General features: G+C 43.8%; 2 protein-coding genes across 4 annotated transcripts; one reads left to right on the forward strand and one right to left on the reverse strand.

The window, feature by feature from the left end:
• The first annotated feature begins 601 nt into the window (after nt 1-601).
• btbd3a (BTB (POZ) domain containing 3a) lies at nt 602-13,532 on the forward strand. 3 transcript variants are annotated; one of them, XM_063009950.1, is made up of 5 exons: nt 602-680; nt 9,340-9,532; nt 9,612-9,702; nt 9,781-9,899; nt 10,976-13,532. In XM_063009950.1, the coding sequence occupies exons 2-5, from the start codon at nt 9,390-9,392 to the stop codon at nt 12,006-12,008; spliced, it is 1,386 nt and encodes a 461-aa protein (XP_062866020.1). In that variant the 5' UTR covers nt 602-680; nt 9,340-9,389; the 3' UTR covers nt 12,009-13,532. The 3 variants fall into 3 exon arrangements, with proteins under 3 accessions (XP_062866020.1, XP_062866022.1, XP_062866021.1); XM_063009952.1 differs by lacking the exon at nt 602-680 and adding an exon at nt 6,545-6,564; XM_063009951.1 differs by lacking the exon at nt 602-680 and having other exon boundaries at nt 8,005-9,532.
• Nucleotides 13,533-14,022: 490 nt separating this feature from the next.
• Nucleotides 14,023-16,316, reverse strand: LOC134328734 (uncharacterized). The gene is made up of 6 exons (XM_063009914.1): nt 16,201-16,316; nt 16,074-16,110; nt 15,767-15,951; nt 14,413-15,694; nt 14,247-14,322; nt 14,023-14,178 (listed from the first exon to the last, which is right to left on the reverse strand). The coding sequence occupies exons 1-6, from the start codon at nt 16,296-16,298 to the stop codon at nt 14,048-14,050; spliced, it is 1,809 nt and encodes a 602-aa protein (XP_062865984.1). The 5' UTR covers nt 16,299-16,316; the 3' UTR covers nt 14,023-14,047.
• Between the last annotated feature and the right edge of the window lie 1,029 nt (nt 16,317-17,345).

Genomic DNA, 17,345 nt, shown 5'->3' on the forward strand with positions numbered 1-17,345 from the left:
CCGTGTCTGCGAGGGTTTCCTCCGGGAGCTCCGGTTTCCTCCCACAGTCCAAAGACGTGCTGCTCATCTCCCCCTAAGTGGACTCTTTATTAAAAATGAGCATATGGTCACCCTAATCAAAGCCATTCCAATGGAAGAGCAAATACCAGCTTTTAGGTGCTTGTTGAGATTTAGGCTGCGTCCCAAATTGCTTCCTACCCTAGCACACTAAACATGGTGCATAGGCACAGTATTGAGGGCGTGTACGCCCTACTTAGTGCACTTTGTATCAGATATAGTGTCGTTTGTTATTAGGTATGGAAAGACGTCGTAAACTTTACAAATATAATGTAATATTTATTTTAGCAACAAGAATTGTAAAATAGAACTGTTTGATATTTTAACTTTAAAGCCGTGAACGTTTTATTATGTGTTTATTCATTTCGTAGCGGAATACTCGTCTTGGTTGCTAACAACCGCCTTAAGACGCATACTCGCACACTAGCGTACTAAACAGTACGCGAAGTGAGCACTCACGTACTCGTACTCGTACTATTGTTTCCATACTAGTTAGTACGGAAGTACGCGTTTTACTCCGTAGCCAATGTTTACAGGCTACCATAGCTAGCAAAGCAGCCGCAAATGTAAACAGACGAACAGACTAGAGTCTCGTATACTGTGTGTTTTTGCTAACTAAACAGGTAAGCTTGTTTTATTAAATATTAAAGTTCATATTTACAGTTTATAAATGTTATAATAATGCTGTCAGGGTTTATAAAAGCGAACTAGGTGTATTTCCGGTAGCTACAGTACAGCTATTAGCACTAGGTTGCATCCCAAATCGCGCACTTTTATACTAAATAGTGTCACTAAGCTACAAAATGCTCCCTATTTTATATATTATTGAGTATTTGAGTTTGCTGTTTTGCCTGCTATTGTATCTAACGTTGAAATAAATACACTTTTTAACCACATAGAACTACATATTCACTTCTACAAATATTATCAACCATGGTAAACATGAACACAACATTATTATTGTTATTTACAGCATTAGCAGACATTGTTATACATAATTTATTTGATTGGTAAACATTTCCTATATCTAGTGCTTTATTATTACCAGTATACTGGACTGGTGACTACCTGTTGGGCTCCTGAGCATGGGCCTTAACCCTCAATTGCTTGCATTGTAGTCAATCACAATTGTAAGTCGCTTTGGTGAAGCTCGTCTGCTAAATGCTGACGTTGGTAAGCTAAGAGTTCGTTTTTACCTAAATTATTAAAGTATTAAAGTAAAGAGGTTCATTTTTAGTTATTTTTTTTTAATTCTTTTTATTGGCTTTTTTCTTTTTTAACATAACATCACACATTAACATTATACATACTTACACATCTACATACACATCTACAACAAAACAATAACACAAGAAAAAAGAAATAAATAATAATTAAACAAATAAAATAAAATAATAAAAAATGCAGTGATCAAGAAAAGTACAGAAGCGGTATTACATCAGAAAAATTCACAAAATCAGATATCATTAGCATATATTAATTATCCAAGAACTCTCTAGTTGTCTCCTTTTCCAAAAACTGGTAAAATTTACTCCAGATCTTCCAAAATTGATATAACTTCTTTTTCTTTGCAAATGTCAGTTTTTCCATGGCCATACACTGAGAGAGAGATTTCAGCCACTGACCCACTGTTGGTGGTTCCATGTTTTTCCACTTACAAGATAAACTGTGTTTTGCATGGAGGAGGCATATATTGATTAGTTTTTTGTTCACACTCGATATTGTTGTATTTTCTGGGAATAAACCCAGAATACATAGTTTTGGACAGAAAGGCAGCTTAATGGAGGTAACCAGAGACATAATTTCTATTACACTCTTCCAAAAATTATTAATATAACTACATTCCCACATACAATGAAATAATGTTCCTACCTCCACATCACACTTACTACATGTATCCGGGTTATTGTTATTAAACTTGTGCAACAGATATGGGCAATAATATACTCGCATAATCCACTTGTATTGTATCAGTCTAAGTCTAGTATTTGTAGAGTGTGACTGTGAATCATGACACACCTTTTTCCATTCTTCATCTGCAATCTCTACCTTCAGGTCTGATTGCCAAGCTATTTTTTTCTTCTCTGAAGATTCTTTACAGTTATTATTTAAAATATTATATATAAGAGATATCTGACCCTTGCCAGAGGAGTATTCCAGAACTGTTTTTTCAAGTAAAGACAGCGCAGGTTTATTATCAGATTTTATTTGCGAGGCTAGGATATAACTTCTAATTTGTAGATATTTAAAGAAATGTTTTGTGGGAATATGAAATTTCTTGCCAATTTCTTCAAATGTATAGAGCAAGTTATTTTCACCATATAGAGCCATCACTTTACTTAATCCCTTATTCGCCCACATCTTAAATCCAGGATCATTTCTACCAGGAGGGAACATATCATTTCCCCAAATTGGTGTAAATGCTGACAAACTACTTTCAGTCCCCAAATGTTCCTGAACTTCATACCAAACCTTAATGGTGTTTCTAACAAGAGGGTTATGGGTATCGTTCAGTAAGCTATCCAACGGTTTTGAGTAAAGGTAAAGATGAAGTGGCAGCTCTGAAGTAGTTAATTTTTCTATTACAACCCAGGGGATTGAGGGATTCTCTAAAAACCAACACATAGCTGCCCTAATCTGTGCTGCCCAGTAATACCAACAGAAATTTGGGATTTGAAGTCCTCCCCTGTCATAAGGGAGATGTAATAAGGTGAGTCGAAGTCTTGGCCGTCTATTATTCCAGATGAATTTTGTGATATTCTTCTTTAGTTTGTTAAATAAATAAGATGGTGGATTTAATGGAATAGATTGAAAGAGATAAAGAAATCGAGGTAGAACGTTCATTTTTATAATATTAATACGGCCAATCAACGATATAGGGAGACTGTTCCATCTTTCTAATTCTTCTAAGACTTTTAAAATAGGATTATAATTTTCCGCCACTATTTCATCTATATTTGGTGTAATTTTTATTCCAAGGTAAGTGAAACCATGTGGTGAGTTCTGAAAGGGGGAGTGACAGGGTGGATTAATCCTCTCCGACTCCTTTAGATATAAAATGTTTGATTTGATGCTGTTAACTTTATATCCCGAAAAACTTCCAAAAAGACCCAGAATATTCACTAGAGAAGGCAGAGATTGGGCTAAGTTTGTCATAAATAAAATAACATCGTCTGCATACAGGGAAATACGATTTTCATATCCACCCACATTTTTTCTCGTTATGTCAGGATGTGTTCTTATAGCCATCGCTAACGGTTCAATTACTAATGAGAACAAAAGAGGTGACAAGGGGCAGCCCTGGCGATTTCCTCTATATAAACTGATGGGTTCAGATATAATACTATTTGTCAGTACTACCGCAACTGGCTTGCGATACATAAGTCGAATCAAATCTATAAAAGAGGCTCCAAAACCGAATCTATGCAATACTTCAAATAAATATGGCCATTCCACCCTGTCAAAAGCTTTTTCAGCGTCCAGGGAGAGAATGGCCACGTCTGGGTTATCTTTTTCTGTATGCAATATATTTAATACTCTCCTTATATTATGAAAAGCTTGTCGACCTTTAATAAAACCATTTTGATCTATATGCACCAAATCTGGTAGGAATTTTTCCAATCTTAATGCTAATACTTTAGCTATCAGTTTTGTATCCGAGTTGAGCAGCGATATCGGTCTATATGATTCGCATTTGTAAGGTTCTTTGCCAGGCTTCAGAATGACTGTAATAAGAGCCATATACATAGATTGGGGGAGGTCACCCGTGTCAACTGCCTCCTGCAGCATCTCTAAAAATGGGGGGATAAGCATGTCTTTAAAGGTTTTATAAAAATCTATAGGTATCCCATCGGGACCTGGTGCTTTCCCGCTCTTCATAAGTACGAGAGCTTCATATAGTTCTGACAGCTCTATTGGTCTGTCGAGAAATTCCTTATTTTCTTGTGTAAGAGTAGGGAAACTGAGCTTGTTTAGAAATGTTTCTTGTATCTCGGTATCAATTTGAAGTTCCGATTTATAAAGCTTTTCATAGTATGTTTTAAATGTGTTATTAATTTCTTTAGGATTTGTTGTATTGACCCCTGCGTTACTCGTTATTTCAGATATTGCTTTTTCATTTTGTAGAGATTTAATTCGCCAAGCCAATAATTTCCCAGCTTTCTCCCCTTGATCATAGTATGATTGTTTCAGTCTATTTATGCTACCTAAGGCCTTATTTGCCATTAATTCCTCATATTGAGCCTTTAGGAGTGCAAGCTCTTGCTGATGTTCTGGACTGTTATCTATTTGTAGGTCATCTTCTAGTGCTTTAATATCATGCTCTAGTTGAATCAACCTGCTTCTAAACATTTTGGATTTGTAGCTAGTGTAACTCAATATCTGCCCTCTGATAAATGCTTTAAATGCATCCCATTTAACTAAAGAAGAGGTTTGGGAAGTATTCAACTGAAAGTATAGATCTATTTGTTCCTCAGTATACTTTATAAAATCTGGGTCTTGCAACCAATTGAGGTCAAGGCGCCATCTAGGGGTGTCCTTAAATTCCTCCAATGTTTTGTACTCCATGGAGATTGGAGCATGGTCCGAGAGGACCCTACCACTATAATAACAACTTTTCACATTTGATATTAAAGAATTTGAAATTAGAAAGAAGTCTAATCGGGAACAAGATTTATATGTTGCTGAAAAACAAGAATATTGTTTCTTAGTTGGATTTAAGAACCTCCAAATCTCACATAGTCCTAACTCTTTCATGAAACTAGTGATAGTCTTTCTCGATTGGCTATGAGAGCTATCTTTACCCAACAGTCGATCCAATTTTGGTACCAAAGTACAATTAAAATCTCCACCTATAATGTTATCCCCCTTTAGTGTGGCCAGTGATAAAAATACACTCTCAAACAATTTTGGTTCATCTCTATTAGGGCCATAAATATTAACAAGATTAAGAAATTTTCCAAGTAAATTACCCTGTATTATGATAAATCTACCTCCCTTATCTACCTCAACATTGTTGACCTGAAAAGGAATAGACTTGTGAATTAAAATAGCCACTCCTCTGGCTTGAGATGAAAAATTTGCAGTAAAAACTTGGCCCTGCCATCTTTTACGCAGTCTAATGGCATTGTTCGCTGTTAGGTGTGTTTCCTGAAGAAACACTATATTTGACTCCAAGTACTTAAGCCTTGTCAACACTTGTTTAAGTTTAGACAAGGTGCCCAAGCCTCTAACATTCCACGACGTTATCCTACACAGGTTATTAGACCTCATTTATCCTAATTAGATATCTTATATTTATGATACCATATGCAAATATTAACTTGATGCAAACAAAGTTGAGTAACCTGGATAAACACCGAAATAAGTTGAATTAAGAGTGTCACTGCATTATAAAAAAATAACCTAAAATACATGAGAATAAAAGCAAAACAACGTACATAAACATGGTACAATTTGAACAAGTACAGACCCAAACTTGGGTTAACACCACCCAGACTGCCTCTGTCATATACAGTCAAAACTAACTTTAACTCTAACTTCCTTAATGTCATCTAATTCTCTAAAAAAGAGCAGTCCATTATCTACTGCCAACATACACCTAAGCTTCGGAACATGTCTTAATCTAATGTCTATTGAACACTACTCCATTCGTCAACACTTGGTAATGGACAATATAAGGATCAACAGAACCAGTATTTTACAACTTATATAACAACGTAATCCCTTGTACAGCAGTGAATTATTCAGCTAGATTCGTCATATTATACTAGTTACAATGCCGTTCAGAACGACCGCATTCAAATAAGTACGAATCTCGCATACATACTGTTTACGTTTCTTCAGCCTTCATAGTCTCGTAACTTAACTAATACACAGGATCCGAGATCACTGTGTTATCTTCTATGAGCGTTTTTGCATCGTCCTTATAAGAACAAAATAGTTTTCTCTTCAGAGACTCCAGCCTTGTGTGTTTATTCATCTGCTACTTCTTGTGAATTATTTTTATCCTTGATAAACGCCATGGCATCTTTCGGACTGTTGAATACTAAATTTCGGCCGTTATATGTAATGCGGAGTTTCGCTGGAAACATCAGCCCGAATCGAATTCCCTCGGAGCGCAGCGTTTGTTTCACTGGATCGTAAGTCTTCCTCTGTCGCTGCACCTCCGCGGAGAAATCTGAGAAAAACTTTACCTGTGCCGTCCCGAACATAACTTTGCCTAAAGCCTGCGCAGCCCTCATCACCCGTATTTTGTCTCTGAAGTTAAGAAACTTCATTATAAGTGGCCGTGAGGTCGATCCCCGGTTTTGAGCGTTTGAAGAGCCGGTAGGAATCCGATGTGCTCGTTCTATTACCAGTGGCGAAGGAAAGTGTTCAGCCCCGAGGATCTCTGGTATCCATTTTTCCAGAAAGTTTTCAGCATCTCTCCCCTCTACACCCTCTGGAAGTCCAAGAAGACGGACATTGGAACGTCGTGAACGGTTTTCCAGGTCTTCATTTTTCTGCGTGAGTGATTTCACTTTAGACTCTAGTTCTGCCATTTTCGTTTTTAGCTGTGTCGCTACATCCTCCGTCTCACTGATGCGGCTCTCTGCAGCTGTAATACGGTTTCTGATGGATTCTATATCCGCCTTAATACTTGCCATACTCTCCATTACTTCTGCATGTCGTTGTATATTTTCTGTTTTGAGAGAGCCAATGGCTTCGAGAATAGCTCCATGGCCGGCTTCATCTGAATCTTGGGCTTTGCTTGGCGATATGGTGCTAGCCGTAGCCATTTTAGCTTTGCTGGTTGTAGTAACAAATCGCGTTACCGAAGGGCTAGAAAGATCTGTTTTCGCTCTCGTTTTCGCTGGTTTAACCGGCATGCTTTGTTTCAGTGTCCATATAATATCTCATTTACATTTTAAATGCACCTTTAATGACTTGGAGTAGCGTTAAAATATCAGTTATTGTTCCGTAAGCTCAGGAGCACTTCTGTCTACCACGCCGCCATGACCGGAAGTCAAGAGGTTCATTTTTAGTTATTCATAGAAGTTCGTTCCACCTCCGTGGTGCTAGTGCTTAGAGGAACCTTGATGTCTGTCCTCCTCGAGTCCTGAGCGATGGATCAAGGTGAACCAGACTTGTGGCTTGAAGAGCACGAGGTACAGAACAGGTTCCGACAAGGTGAAGGTAGATCGGTCCTAGTCCGTCTTTGACTTTATGGGCAAGTATGATTGTTTTAGATGTGGGCATCTACAGGTAGCACCTTAAGAAGGTCTGTTGATGGATGTGGAAAGACCTGCCAGTAGTCCAGGATAGCTAGATGGATGGATGGCTGGATAAATGGATGGCTGGCGAGATGGATGGATGGATAGATGGATGGATGGCGAAATAGATAGATGGATGGATGGATGGCGAAATAGATGGATAGATAGATGGATGGATGGATGGATGGCGAAATAGATGGATAGATAGATGGATGGATGGATGGCGAAATAGATGGATAGATAGATGGATGGATGGAGAGCGAGATAGATGGATGGATGGATGGATGGATTGATGGATGGATGGATGGTGAGATAGATGGATGGATGGATGGATGGATGGTGATATGGATAGATGGATGGATAGATAGATAGATAGATAGATAGATAGATAGATAGATAGATAGATAGATAGATAGATAGATAGATAGATGGATGGTGAGATAGATGGATGGATGGATGGATGGTGATATAGATGGATGGATGGTGATATAGATGGATGGATGGATAGATAGATGGATGGATGGATGGTGAGCTAGATGGATGGATGGATGGTTAGATAGATGGATGGATGGATGGATGGATGGATGGATGGTGATATGGATAGATGGATGGATGGATGGATGGATGGATGGATGGTGAGATAGATAGATGGATGGATGGTTAGATAGATGGATGGTGAGATAGATGGATGGATGGATGGTGATATGGATAGATGGATGGATGGATGGTGAGATAGATGGATAGATGGATGGTGAGATAGATGGATGGATGGATGGATAGATGGATGGTGAGATGGATGGATGGCGAAATAGATGGATAGATAGATGGATGGATGGATGGCGAAATAGATGGATAGATAGATGGATGGATGGAGAGCGAGATAGATGGATGGATGGATGGATGGCGAAATAGATGGATAGATAGATGGATGGATGGATGGCGAAATAGATGGATAGATAGATGGATGGATGGAGAGCGAGATAGATGGATGGATGGATGGATAGATAGATGGATGGATGGATGGATGGATGGTGAGCTAGATGGATGGATGGATGGATGGTTAGATAGATGGATGGTGAGATAGATAGATGGATGGATGGATGGATGGATGGATGGTGATATGGATAGATGGATAGATGGATAGATGGATGGATGGATGGATCGATGGATGGATGGATGGATGGTGAGATAGATAGATGGATGGATGGATGGTTAGATAGATGGATGGTGAGATAGATAGATGGATGGATGGATGGTGATATGGATAGATGGATGGATGGATGGATGGTGAGAGATGGATGGATGGTATGATAGATAGATGGATGGATGGATGGATGGTGAGATAGATAGATGGATGGATGGATGGTTAGATAGATGGATGGTGAGATAGATAGATGGATGGATGGATGGTGATATGGATAGATGGATGGATGGATGGATGGTGAGAGATGGATGGATGGTATGATAGATAGATGGATGGATGGATGGATGGATGGTGAGATAGATAGATGGATGGATGGTGAGATAGATGGATAGATGGATGGTGAGATAGATGGATGGATGGATGGATGGATAGATGGATGGTGAGATGGATGGATGGATGGATGGATGGTGAGATAGATAGATGGATGGATGGTGAGATAGATAGATGGATGGTGAGATAGATAGATAGATGGATGGATGGATGGTGAGATAGATAGATGGATAGATAGATAGATAGATAGATGGATGGTGAGATAGATAGATGGATAGATAGATAGATAGATAGAGGAATGACTGCAGTCCTTTTGATTTCATAAAGAAAGAACCCTCATCCAGAACAACACCGGGGTTTCCAAGCTTGTTCAGATAAGGTTGAATTTGCCCTACACCCTCAGACCTGCAATTTCGAGTGGGCAGTTTACCTACTAGCATTTTTACCTATTAGTGAGGTGAGACTAAAGTATCCGTGAACTATGCCAATCAACAGAAAGGTGGGCATTGAAACGGGTCCCTGGAGCTTATCTGTGTATTCTTCTCCACTCTTAAGATCTAACCTACACGGCCATGAGAACAGCCTGAGCAGCTCGGCGCGAAGACATGGCCGGCGAGCTGTATCCCGCCAAGAAGCTGCCGCCGGTGTCGGCCACGGCCGTGCAGCACTACCAGCAGCAGAACATCAGCAACAACAACACCGTGCAGGGCTGCAACTGGCAAGGCCTCTATCCCAGCATCAGAGAGAGGTAGAGCCTCAAACTACTCACGCTAACGTTTACTATCATAATTATAAGCCACTCACGTCTTGTGTTTGCGCCTCCTAAGGAACGCGCTCATGTTTAACAACGAGCTGATGGCGGACGTGCACTTCGTAGTCGGGCCTACGGGCGGGACGCAACGAGTCCCGGGACACAAGGTGAGTTTAAAAGTGTTTAACTCTCGAATAATACAGTTACGCTGCTGTACAGTGTGTTAACTGTGTCGTCTGTGTTAGTACGTCCTGGCTGTTGGGAGTTCCGTGTTCCATGCCATGTTCTACGGCGAGCTGGCGGAGGACGCGGACGAGATCCGCATCCCAGACGTGGAGCCGCATTCCTTTCTGGCGATGTTCAAGTAAGAACCGCGTTCCACTCCGGTAGCGCCTCTTTAACATGCATATTTGGTGGGTGGTTTGGATCCTAAGAGTCACTTGTGCGGGCATATTGAGCATTTTAGTGGCGACGAGGGACCCTTCTGACCATTCCCATTCCCTCTTTTAGGCACAGCCAGTCGTGCCTGTGTGGCCGCCCGGCCGGTCGATAGCATCACCGGGATTGAAACATAGGGACAATTTGAAGGTAGCACAACCAAGAATCAACAATGGTGGGCTGGCCTATTAATATTGGCAGGTGCAAAGAAGTGGCCACAGATTAGACATTGGGAATTGGATATGACTATGACTAGGCGATGAGGAACCCCTTCGACCTGAGGGTCGAAAGCATCACCATGATTAGGTAGCACGGTCGAGATCTCAGAGATGGTGGGCTGGTGCATTAACACTGGCAGGTGAAAAGAAGTGGCCACAGATTGGACATTGGGAATTGGATATGACTAAATTGAGAGATAATAGGGGGGATTGTGTTCTTTGCCCCATCCGTAGGTGGCCACAATGGTGGACATTGGTAGGTGAAAAGAAGTGGCCACAGATTAGACATTGGGAATTGGATGTGACTGTGACTAGGCGATGAGGAACCCCTTTTGACCATTTCCTCCCTTAGGCACATCCAGTTCTGCCTGTGTGCCTGCCTGCAGGTCGATAGTATCACCGAGATTAGGTAGCACGGTCGAGATCTCCGGGATAATGGGCTGACGCATTAAGATTGGCAGGTGAAAAGAAGCGGCCACAGATTAGACATTGGGAATTGGTTATGACTAGATTGAGAGATAACCGCAGGTACTTGTACTACTTTAGTGGCGATGAGGAACCCCTTTGACCATTTCATCCCTTAGACACAGCCAGTTGTGCCTGTGCGGCTGCCTGCGGGTCGATAGCATCACCGAGATTAGGTAGCACGGTCGAGATCTCAGACGGTGGGCTGGTGCGTTAATATTGGCAGGTGAAAAGAAGTGGCCACAGATTAGACAATGGGAACTGGATATGACTAGATTGAGAGATAACGGGGGGATTTTGTTCTCTGCCCCATACGCAGGTACATCTACTGCGACGAGATCGACCTGTGCGCCGACACGGTGCTCGCCACGCTATACGCCGCCAAGAAGTACATGGTGCCACACCTGGCCCGCGCCTGCGTGGCGTTTCTGGAGACCAGCCTGAGCGCTCGCAACGCCTGCGTGCTGCTCTCGCAGAGCTGCCTGTTCGAGGAGCCGGAGCTGACGCGCCGCTGCTGGCAGGTGATCGACGCCCAGGCCGAGCTGGCCCTGCGCTCGGACGCCTTCTGCGACATCGACGCCCGCACGCTGGAGAGCATCCTGCGGCGCGAGACCCTGAACGCCTCCGAGACCATCATCCTGGAGGCGGCGCTCAGCTGGGCGGAGGCCGAGTGCCACCGGCGCGAGCTGCAGGCCACCGTTGAGAACAAGCGGCTGGCGCTGGGCGAGGCGCTGTACCTCATCCGCGTCCCGGCCATGTCGCTGGACGAGTTCGCCAACGGCGCGGCGCAGTGCGGGCTGCTCACGCTGGCCGAGACCAACGCGGTCTTCCTGTGGCACACGGCGGCCAACAAACCCGAGCTGCCCTTCGTGAGCCAGCCCAGGAAAGGCCTGGCGCCGCAGCGCTGCCACCGCTTCCAGTCGTGCGCCTACCGGAGCAACCAGTGGCGCTACCGCGGGCGCTGCGACAGCATCCAGTTCGCCGTGGACAGGCGCGTCTTCGTGGCCGGGTTCGGACTCTACGGTTCCAGCTGCGGCTCGGCCGAGTACCAGGCCAAGATCGAGCTCAAGAGGCAGGGCGCCACGCTCGGCCTGGCCGGCGTCAAGTACTTCTCGGACGGCTCGAGCGGGACCTTCACGGTGTTTTTCGATCACCCCGTGCAGGTCGAGCCCGACACCTTCTACACGGCCAGCGTGGTCCTGGACGGGAACGAGCTCAGCTACTTCGGGCAGGAGGGGATGACCGAGGTGCAGTGCGGGAAGGTCACGTTTCAGTTCCAGTGTTCCTCCGATAGCACCAACGGCACCGGGGTGCAGGGCGGCCAGATACCCGAACTCATATTTTACGCCTGAGGGGAAAGACGGGCGCCGACCTGCCGTTAGACAACAATCGTTCCGAGGACCAGCTTGTACAGATCAACATCCGACAGCTTTGAATTTATCACAATTACATTTGGACACGGACGGACGTTAAGGTCATCAGAGGGGGAGCGATAGTCTTGGCTCTCTTCTGCCAGTAGAAAGGCAACAATGATTTAATGATTCGATTCAGACCCTGTTCAGTCAGGTTTAGGGTCAGAATCGTGGTCTAAAGCAGTAGAGGAGATACAGCTGGGGAATTGGATATGACTAGATCAGATTGGGACAAAAGGGGGGTTCCGGAATTCACCGAACGTTTGAGTTTCTGGAGGGCTCTGGAGAAGCGATTTTATCCAGGATGACAATCACCTCCATTAGCGCGACCACCAGAAGGAAACGCATCACACGGTTGCCTTAATTTAACCGCATTTTGCCGCCATGTTTACTTATCAAGGTCTGGATTCCGCGTCTCAAGATCCAGCAATGGTGTCCAATGTGCAAGCGATGCGATAATTAACACTCCAGAGCCTTTGGGGGGGGGGGTAGATACACTACATGTAGCACAGAAACTGGGGGTGTTCGGTGTTCCATGCCGTGTTCTGCGGCGAGCTGGCGGAGGACACGGACGAGATCCGCATCCCAGACGTGGAGCCGAACGAGGGTTCCACTCCAGTAGCGCCTCGTTAACGTATAATTTTGGCATCGTATTTGCCGGGTGGTTTGGGTCTTAAGAGTCACTTGTGCAGGCACATCGACCATTTTAGTAGCGACGAAGAACCCCTTTGATCATTCCCTCTCTTAGACACAGCCAGTCGTGCCTGTATGGCCGCTTGCGGGTCAAATTTCATAGCCCAGAGATGGTGTGCTGGTGCGTTAACATTGGCAGGTGTAAAGAAGTGGCCACAGATTAGACATTGGGAATTGGATTTGACTAGACTGAGAGATAACAGGGGGGGAAATTGTGGTCTTCACCCCATCCGCAGGTACATCTACTATTTTAGTAGCGGCGAAGAACCCCTTTGACCATTTCCTCCCTTAGGCACAGCCAGTCATGCACGGTAGCACGGTCGAGATCTTAGAGATGGTGGGCTGGTGCGTTAACACTGGCAGGTGAAAAGAAGTGGCCACAGATTAGACCTTGGGAATTGGATTTGACTAGATTGAGAGATAACCGCAGGTACATCTACTACTTTAGTGGTGATGAGGAACCCCTTTGACCATTTCCTCCCTTAGACACAGCCATCTCAGAGATGGTGGGCTGGTGAGTTAACATTGGCAGGTGAAAAGAAGTGGCCACAGATTCGGGGGGGGTTAGGTGTTGTGGTCTTTACCCCATCCGCATCTACTCGTCGACTCGTCATGCCTCGTGATTCGCCTTCGATTCACTACATCGACAATCCGCAAACCTTCATCACGTCACTCATCGCTTCTAGTCCGGATTGAAACTGTTATGACGTGCTAATAAACGTTTGTTTGTGTTGAATGTGTCAAATAAAGTTCTTATTTTGGAAAATTAAACTCTGTTGTGTATCATTCAACGTGGGGTTGAAACATTTACACACACTGAGACTGTTCCCAGGGTTTGGAAGTGATTGATTCTTCTTTATCCAAGGTTCAAGGGTTTAAATCTCAGCCGTGCTGTCGGCCAGTTGGGCAGTCAGTGCGCTTTCGGTGCAGGTCCCAAGCCGGATACGATAAGAGGTCGAGTCAGGAAGGGCGTCCGGCTTAAACCTTGTCAAATCAGGTACGAGGACAAGAGTGGTCTGCTTTTTCGACCCCTGAGTAAGGGAGCAGCGTTGTTGTTTCTAGTTCCCTGATTAGAACTTGACGAAGGGGTCAGTTTGCCTTGGTCACTACAACAGCAAATGGATACTAGACGTCTCAGATTTGACTGGTTCAGATCTAACAAACGTTCCGCCATCAAGTGTTCTAGTTTTAGGGCTTTCAGCACGACCTTTAGTGAGATAGTTGAGTTTTGAAATGAGACACAGTTCTGCTACAGAAGACACTTTATTGACGGATTTATTGAAGTTTTACTCGGCGGGGGTCGAACGGTGTTTGAAGGGTTTGGGGACGGCCTTGGAAAGGGCGGAGAACATCCTGCGCAGACGTCCACGAAGCTTCTTGGAGGATGACGCCGATACCTCTGGTGTTCCACGTGAACCTGCAAAACAGAAGTGAACGATTGATGCTTCAATCCATGATGTGTGAGCTTACACCCTGAGAACTTACCCTCCTGCAGATCTCCACTTAAGGGCCTCCGATGGGTGACGGACTCCAGGTAGACAGGATGCACTTTGTCTGATCTCTTAAGGTCCGAGAACGAATCAGAACAAACCGACGTCATTAATCAGAACAACAGATCAGGACTTTATGAGGTAGTGAGTCTCCTCCTTACCTTCAGGCTTAGAATGAACTTGTAGGCTTTACTCATTTTGGTAACGGGAAGCCCAGATCCTCTCTTCTCCACGGGTGCAGGAACCTCATCTGGAATACAGGTGTCTTTTACCTGGGCGGGGCTGCTACCCACTGGCTCACGGACCAGAGCACTGCAAGCTGGTGTTGATGATCTGCCAGGCTTGGTGCTCACGGTACAGACGTCCGAAATGACACTTTGGTCCACTTGCTTTACCCCAGGAAGGTTCACTTCCCCTGAGCTTGTCTTAAAAGACTCCATGACTAAATGTGCAAGCGTTTGAGTTAAACCGCCCACCGCGACTGTAAACTTATCGTAGATGCCGATATCGTTTGAGCCGAATTCAGGGACGTTTGGTAAATCTGATCGACCAAGTGGAAGCGAGTGGTGACGAAGCAGGTCGACGAGTAGCCGCCTGATCGATTCCTCTACAAACATCATGAGCAGAGGTGAAAGCCCTGGAAGAGAATCCTTCTGCTGGACGTTCCTCACCCATGCCGTGTCGAGAATGGAGTCAGACCGGCTACGATGAACACGCGATGGTTCAGACGCCGTCTCTTTCTTTGGGGACTCGGATCTTCTGAGTGCCGAAACGAATCCACGTACCCTTTTCTGGACTCTTCTGAAGAATCTTCTGGCTGAGGAACACGGCTTACTTGGTCTAGGTGTGTCCTCCACAAATCTGGAAGCAGTCGCCTCGAGAGGAACGTCCGGCTGCACGTCTGCAACCGGGTCCTCGAGCAAATCTGCCTCCTTTACTGTGGTTGATGCACTTTCAGAGGATGTGGAGCTCTGAACTGAGCTCTCTTCTTTGGCACCAAGCGTTCCCTGATTGGACAGTTTAGCCATTTCATTCGATGAAGGAGGGGTTTGTTTGGTGTCCTTATCTGGTGAGGTTTTCTTGGACACTTTAAAGAATCTGGTCACCTTGTTTTTGATAGTCTTAAACACGTTTGCAGAGCATTTGCCTACATTGCTGCTGGATGCGCAATCGACATCGACTAGCATCGAATCGGTAAGCACCTTTGATTGACCCCCTCCCTCAGGCAGACTATCGGACAGGCTACTCGGCATCTCCCAGGCCACGATTTTGGTCTGGACCTCTTGTCCAAAAGAGGCTTTCTTACTCGCCACTTGCGCATCCCTTCCCTTCCCCCTCTTATCTGAGGCGACCCGCCGGATAGCCTCTTTCATAGCGGCGCTCATTTCGCTGAAGACTTCCGCAGCTTTGTTGTCGATGCGATCAGCGGGGTCTTCTGGTGACCTAGATTACATAGACCAACAATTATTAAGACGGCAATGACTTTAAATCAGTTGACTATATTATAGAGCTCACATCTGAGCCGGAGACGTAGACGTAGTCGCGTCTCCAAGTTCTTGCTTCAAATTCTCCGCTACCAGGAGAACCTCTTCCATCCCGATTCTCTCCATCGTCGACAGCAGCAAGCTATCGATCAGCAGACATCCCAACACAGATCTTACGATGTCTGTGCACAGTGCGGCGAACTGCAGCTTTGAGAACTTTAACCGACACAATAAAACAAACAAAAACAAAGAAAATGACGTTTGTTTGACGTTGTGATAACGTCTCTCGTTATCAAGCGAAACTAAATCTTGCTAACGAAAATGCTCGTCTGTCCTACCTTAATTGGGACGCCCTCGTTCAAAGCCTTCCAGTCCCTGTGAATACATTTTATATTCTTAGTAAATCAGTGAGTAAATCGCGGTCGTTTTATTTATTTATCGAGTCGGACATGAAATCGAACGTACGTGTCGCTCAGCTTGCGGACGGCGTCCATTATCTCCCTGAAACATCTTAGTAACTCGTTGGACGTGGAGTCCTGGTGGGACGGTCCGGGAACCTCCATCGTTTTTCCTTCTGTTTATTATCTATAAAGATGAAATCCAGTTTATTAATCTAAACATCGTGGAACGACCTTGAGATCTTCAGGTGTCCAGATATTTATGTTCATATATAGTATAGCATAACTGTGGTTACAATAATAATAATAATCAGTAATATTAGAGATAATAGTGAATAATAAGAGGAGAGAGGAGCAGATGTTACCTGTCGCTGTGAGAGCAGATGCTGAATGAAGACTCTGTAAACACTCTCAGCTCTTTTATACTCTCTGGTATTATGACATCACTCATGACATCACAAGATTCTCTCAGCCAGGCTGCACTGTCATCACCCAGCCTCTTTAAGTGCTCTCTGTTATCCAATCACGTTATAGCTTTCATGAATTCATTTACATTCAGTCTTTCATTTATTTGTATGTAGTAATTCAGTTGATATTTACCAAACCACAATACAGTTTTCTAGGTATATATGTAACTTTATGGCCAAAAGTATGTGGACACCTGACAATGAGCTTGTTTTACAACCACATCAGTGGTTGATTATAACACATCAGTGGTTAATAGTTATGACATGTTTCTGTAATTAAAAATCAACACCTAAAAATCCATTTATAAAATGATAAAATGTATTAAATTTATTTAGATTAGACCAAGGTTAACTGGGACGCTATTTCTAAAAGGTTTGCTTGTTGCTGTATTTTATTTTATATTGCTCTTTTAGTTTATTTAAAAAGTAGATAGTAAATTAATCATTCATTTCTGTTTAGTAACTGCTTTATCCTGGTCATGGCCATGGTGGATCCAGAACTGTTCCTGGGAAGACTGGAATTATACTAACCATTATACTATCCATATTGCACTCCTGCTGTACGCAGAAGTGCAATATGGATGTGATGCTAGGCAATCCCAGGGCACCATCCTCAAATAAATTTGCACATGTCAGATTCTATTTCATTTAGTTTTTGAAAAAATAGTTTTATTAAGTTATAAATATGTTAGTTTTTCAAGTATTTAAGTTTTACTTTGAATTGAGGTGGATTTCTTTATTATAT

Source organism: Trichomycterus rosablanca, chromosome 15, assembly GCF_030014385.1.
Source record: "Trichomycterus rosablanca isolate fTriRos1 chromosome 15, fTriRos1.hap1, whole genome shotgun sequence".
NCBI lineage: Eukaryota > Metazoa > Chordata > Actinopteri > Siluriformes > Trichomycteridae > Trichomycterus > Trichomycterus rosablanca.

What these genes read in the sequence shown, in the direction of transcription:
- btbd3a (XM_063009950.1), top strand. Translation starts at nt 9,390, where the DNA reads ATGGCCGGCGAGCTGTATCCCGCCAAGAAGCTGCCGCCGGTGTCGGCC. An exon ending in AACGAGTCCCGGGACACAAG is followed by an intron (nt 9,703 to 9,780) that starts GTGAGTTTAAAA and finishes CGTCTGTGTTAG; the next exon opens with TACGTCCTGGCTGTTGGGAG. An exon ending in TCCTTTCTGGCGATGTTCAA is followed by an intron (nt 9,900 to 10,975) that starts GTAAGAACCGCG and finishes CCCCATACGCAG; the next exon opens with GTACATCTACTGCGACGAGA.
- LOC134328734 (XM_063009914.1), bottom strand. Translation starts at nt 16,298, where the DNA reads ATGGAGGTTCCCGGACCGTCCCACCAGGACTCCACGTCCAACGAGTTA. An exon ending in GTCCGCAAGCTGAGCGACAC is followed by an intron (nt 16,111 to 16,200) that starts GTACGTTCGATT and finishes ATGTATTCACAG; the next exon opens with GGACTGGAAGGCTTTGAACG. An exon ending in AAGTGGAGATCTGCAGGAGG is followed by an intron (nt 14,179 to 14,246) that starts GTAAGTTCTCAG and finishes TCTGTTTTGCAG; the next exon opens with GTTCACGTGGAACACCAGAG.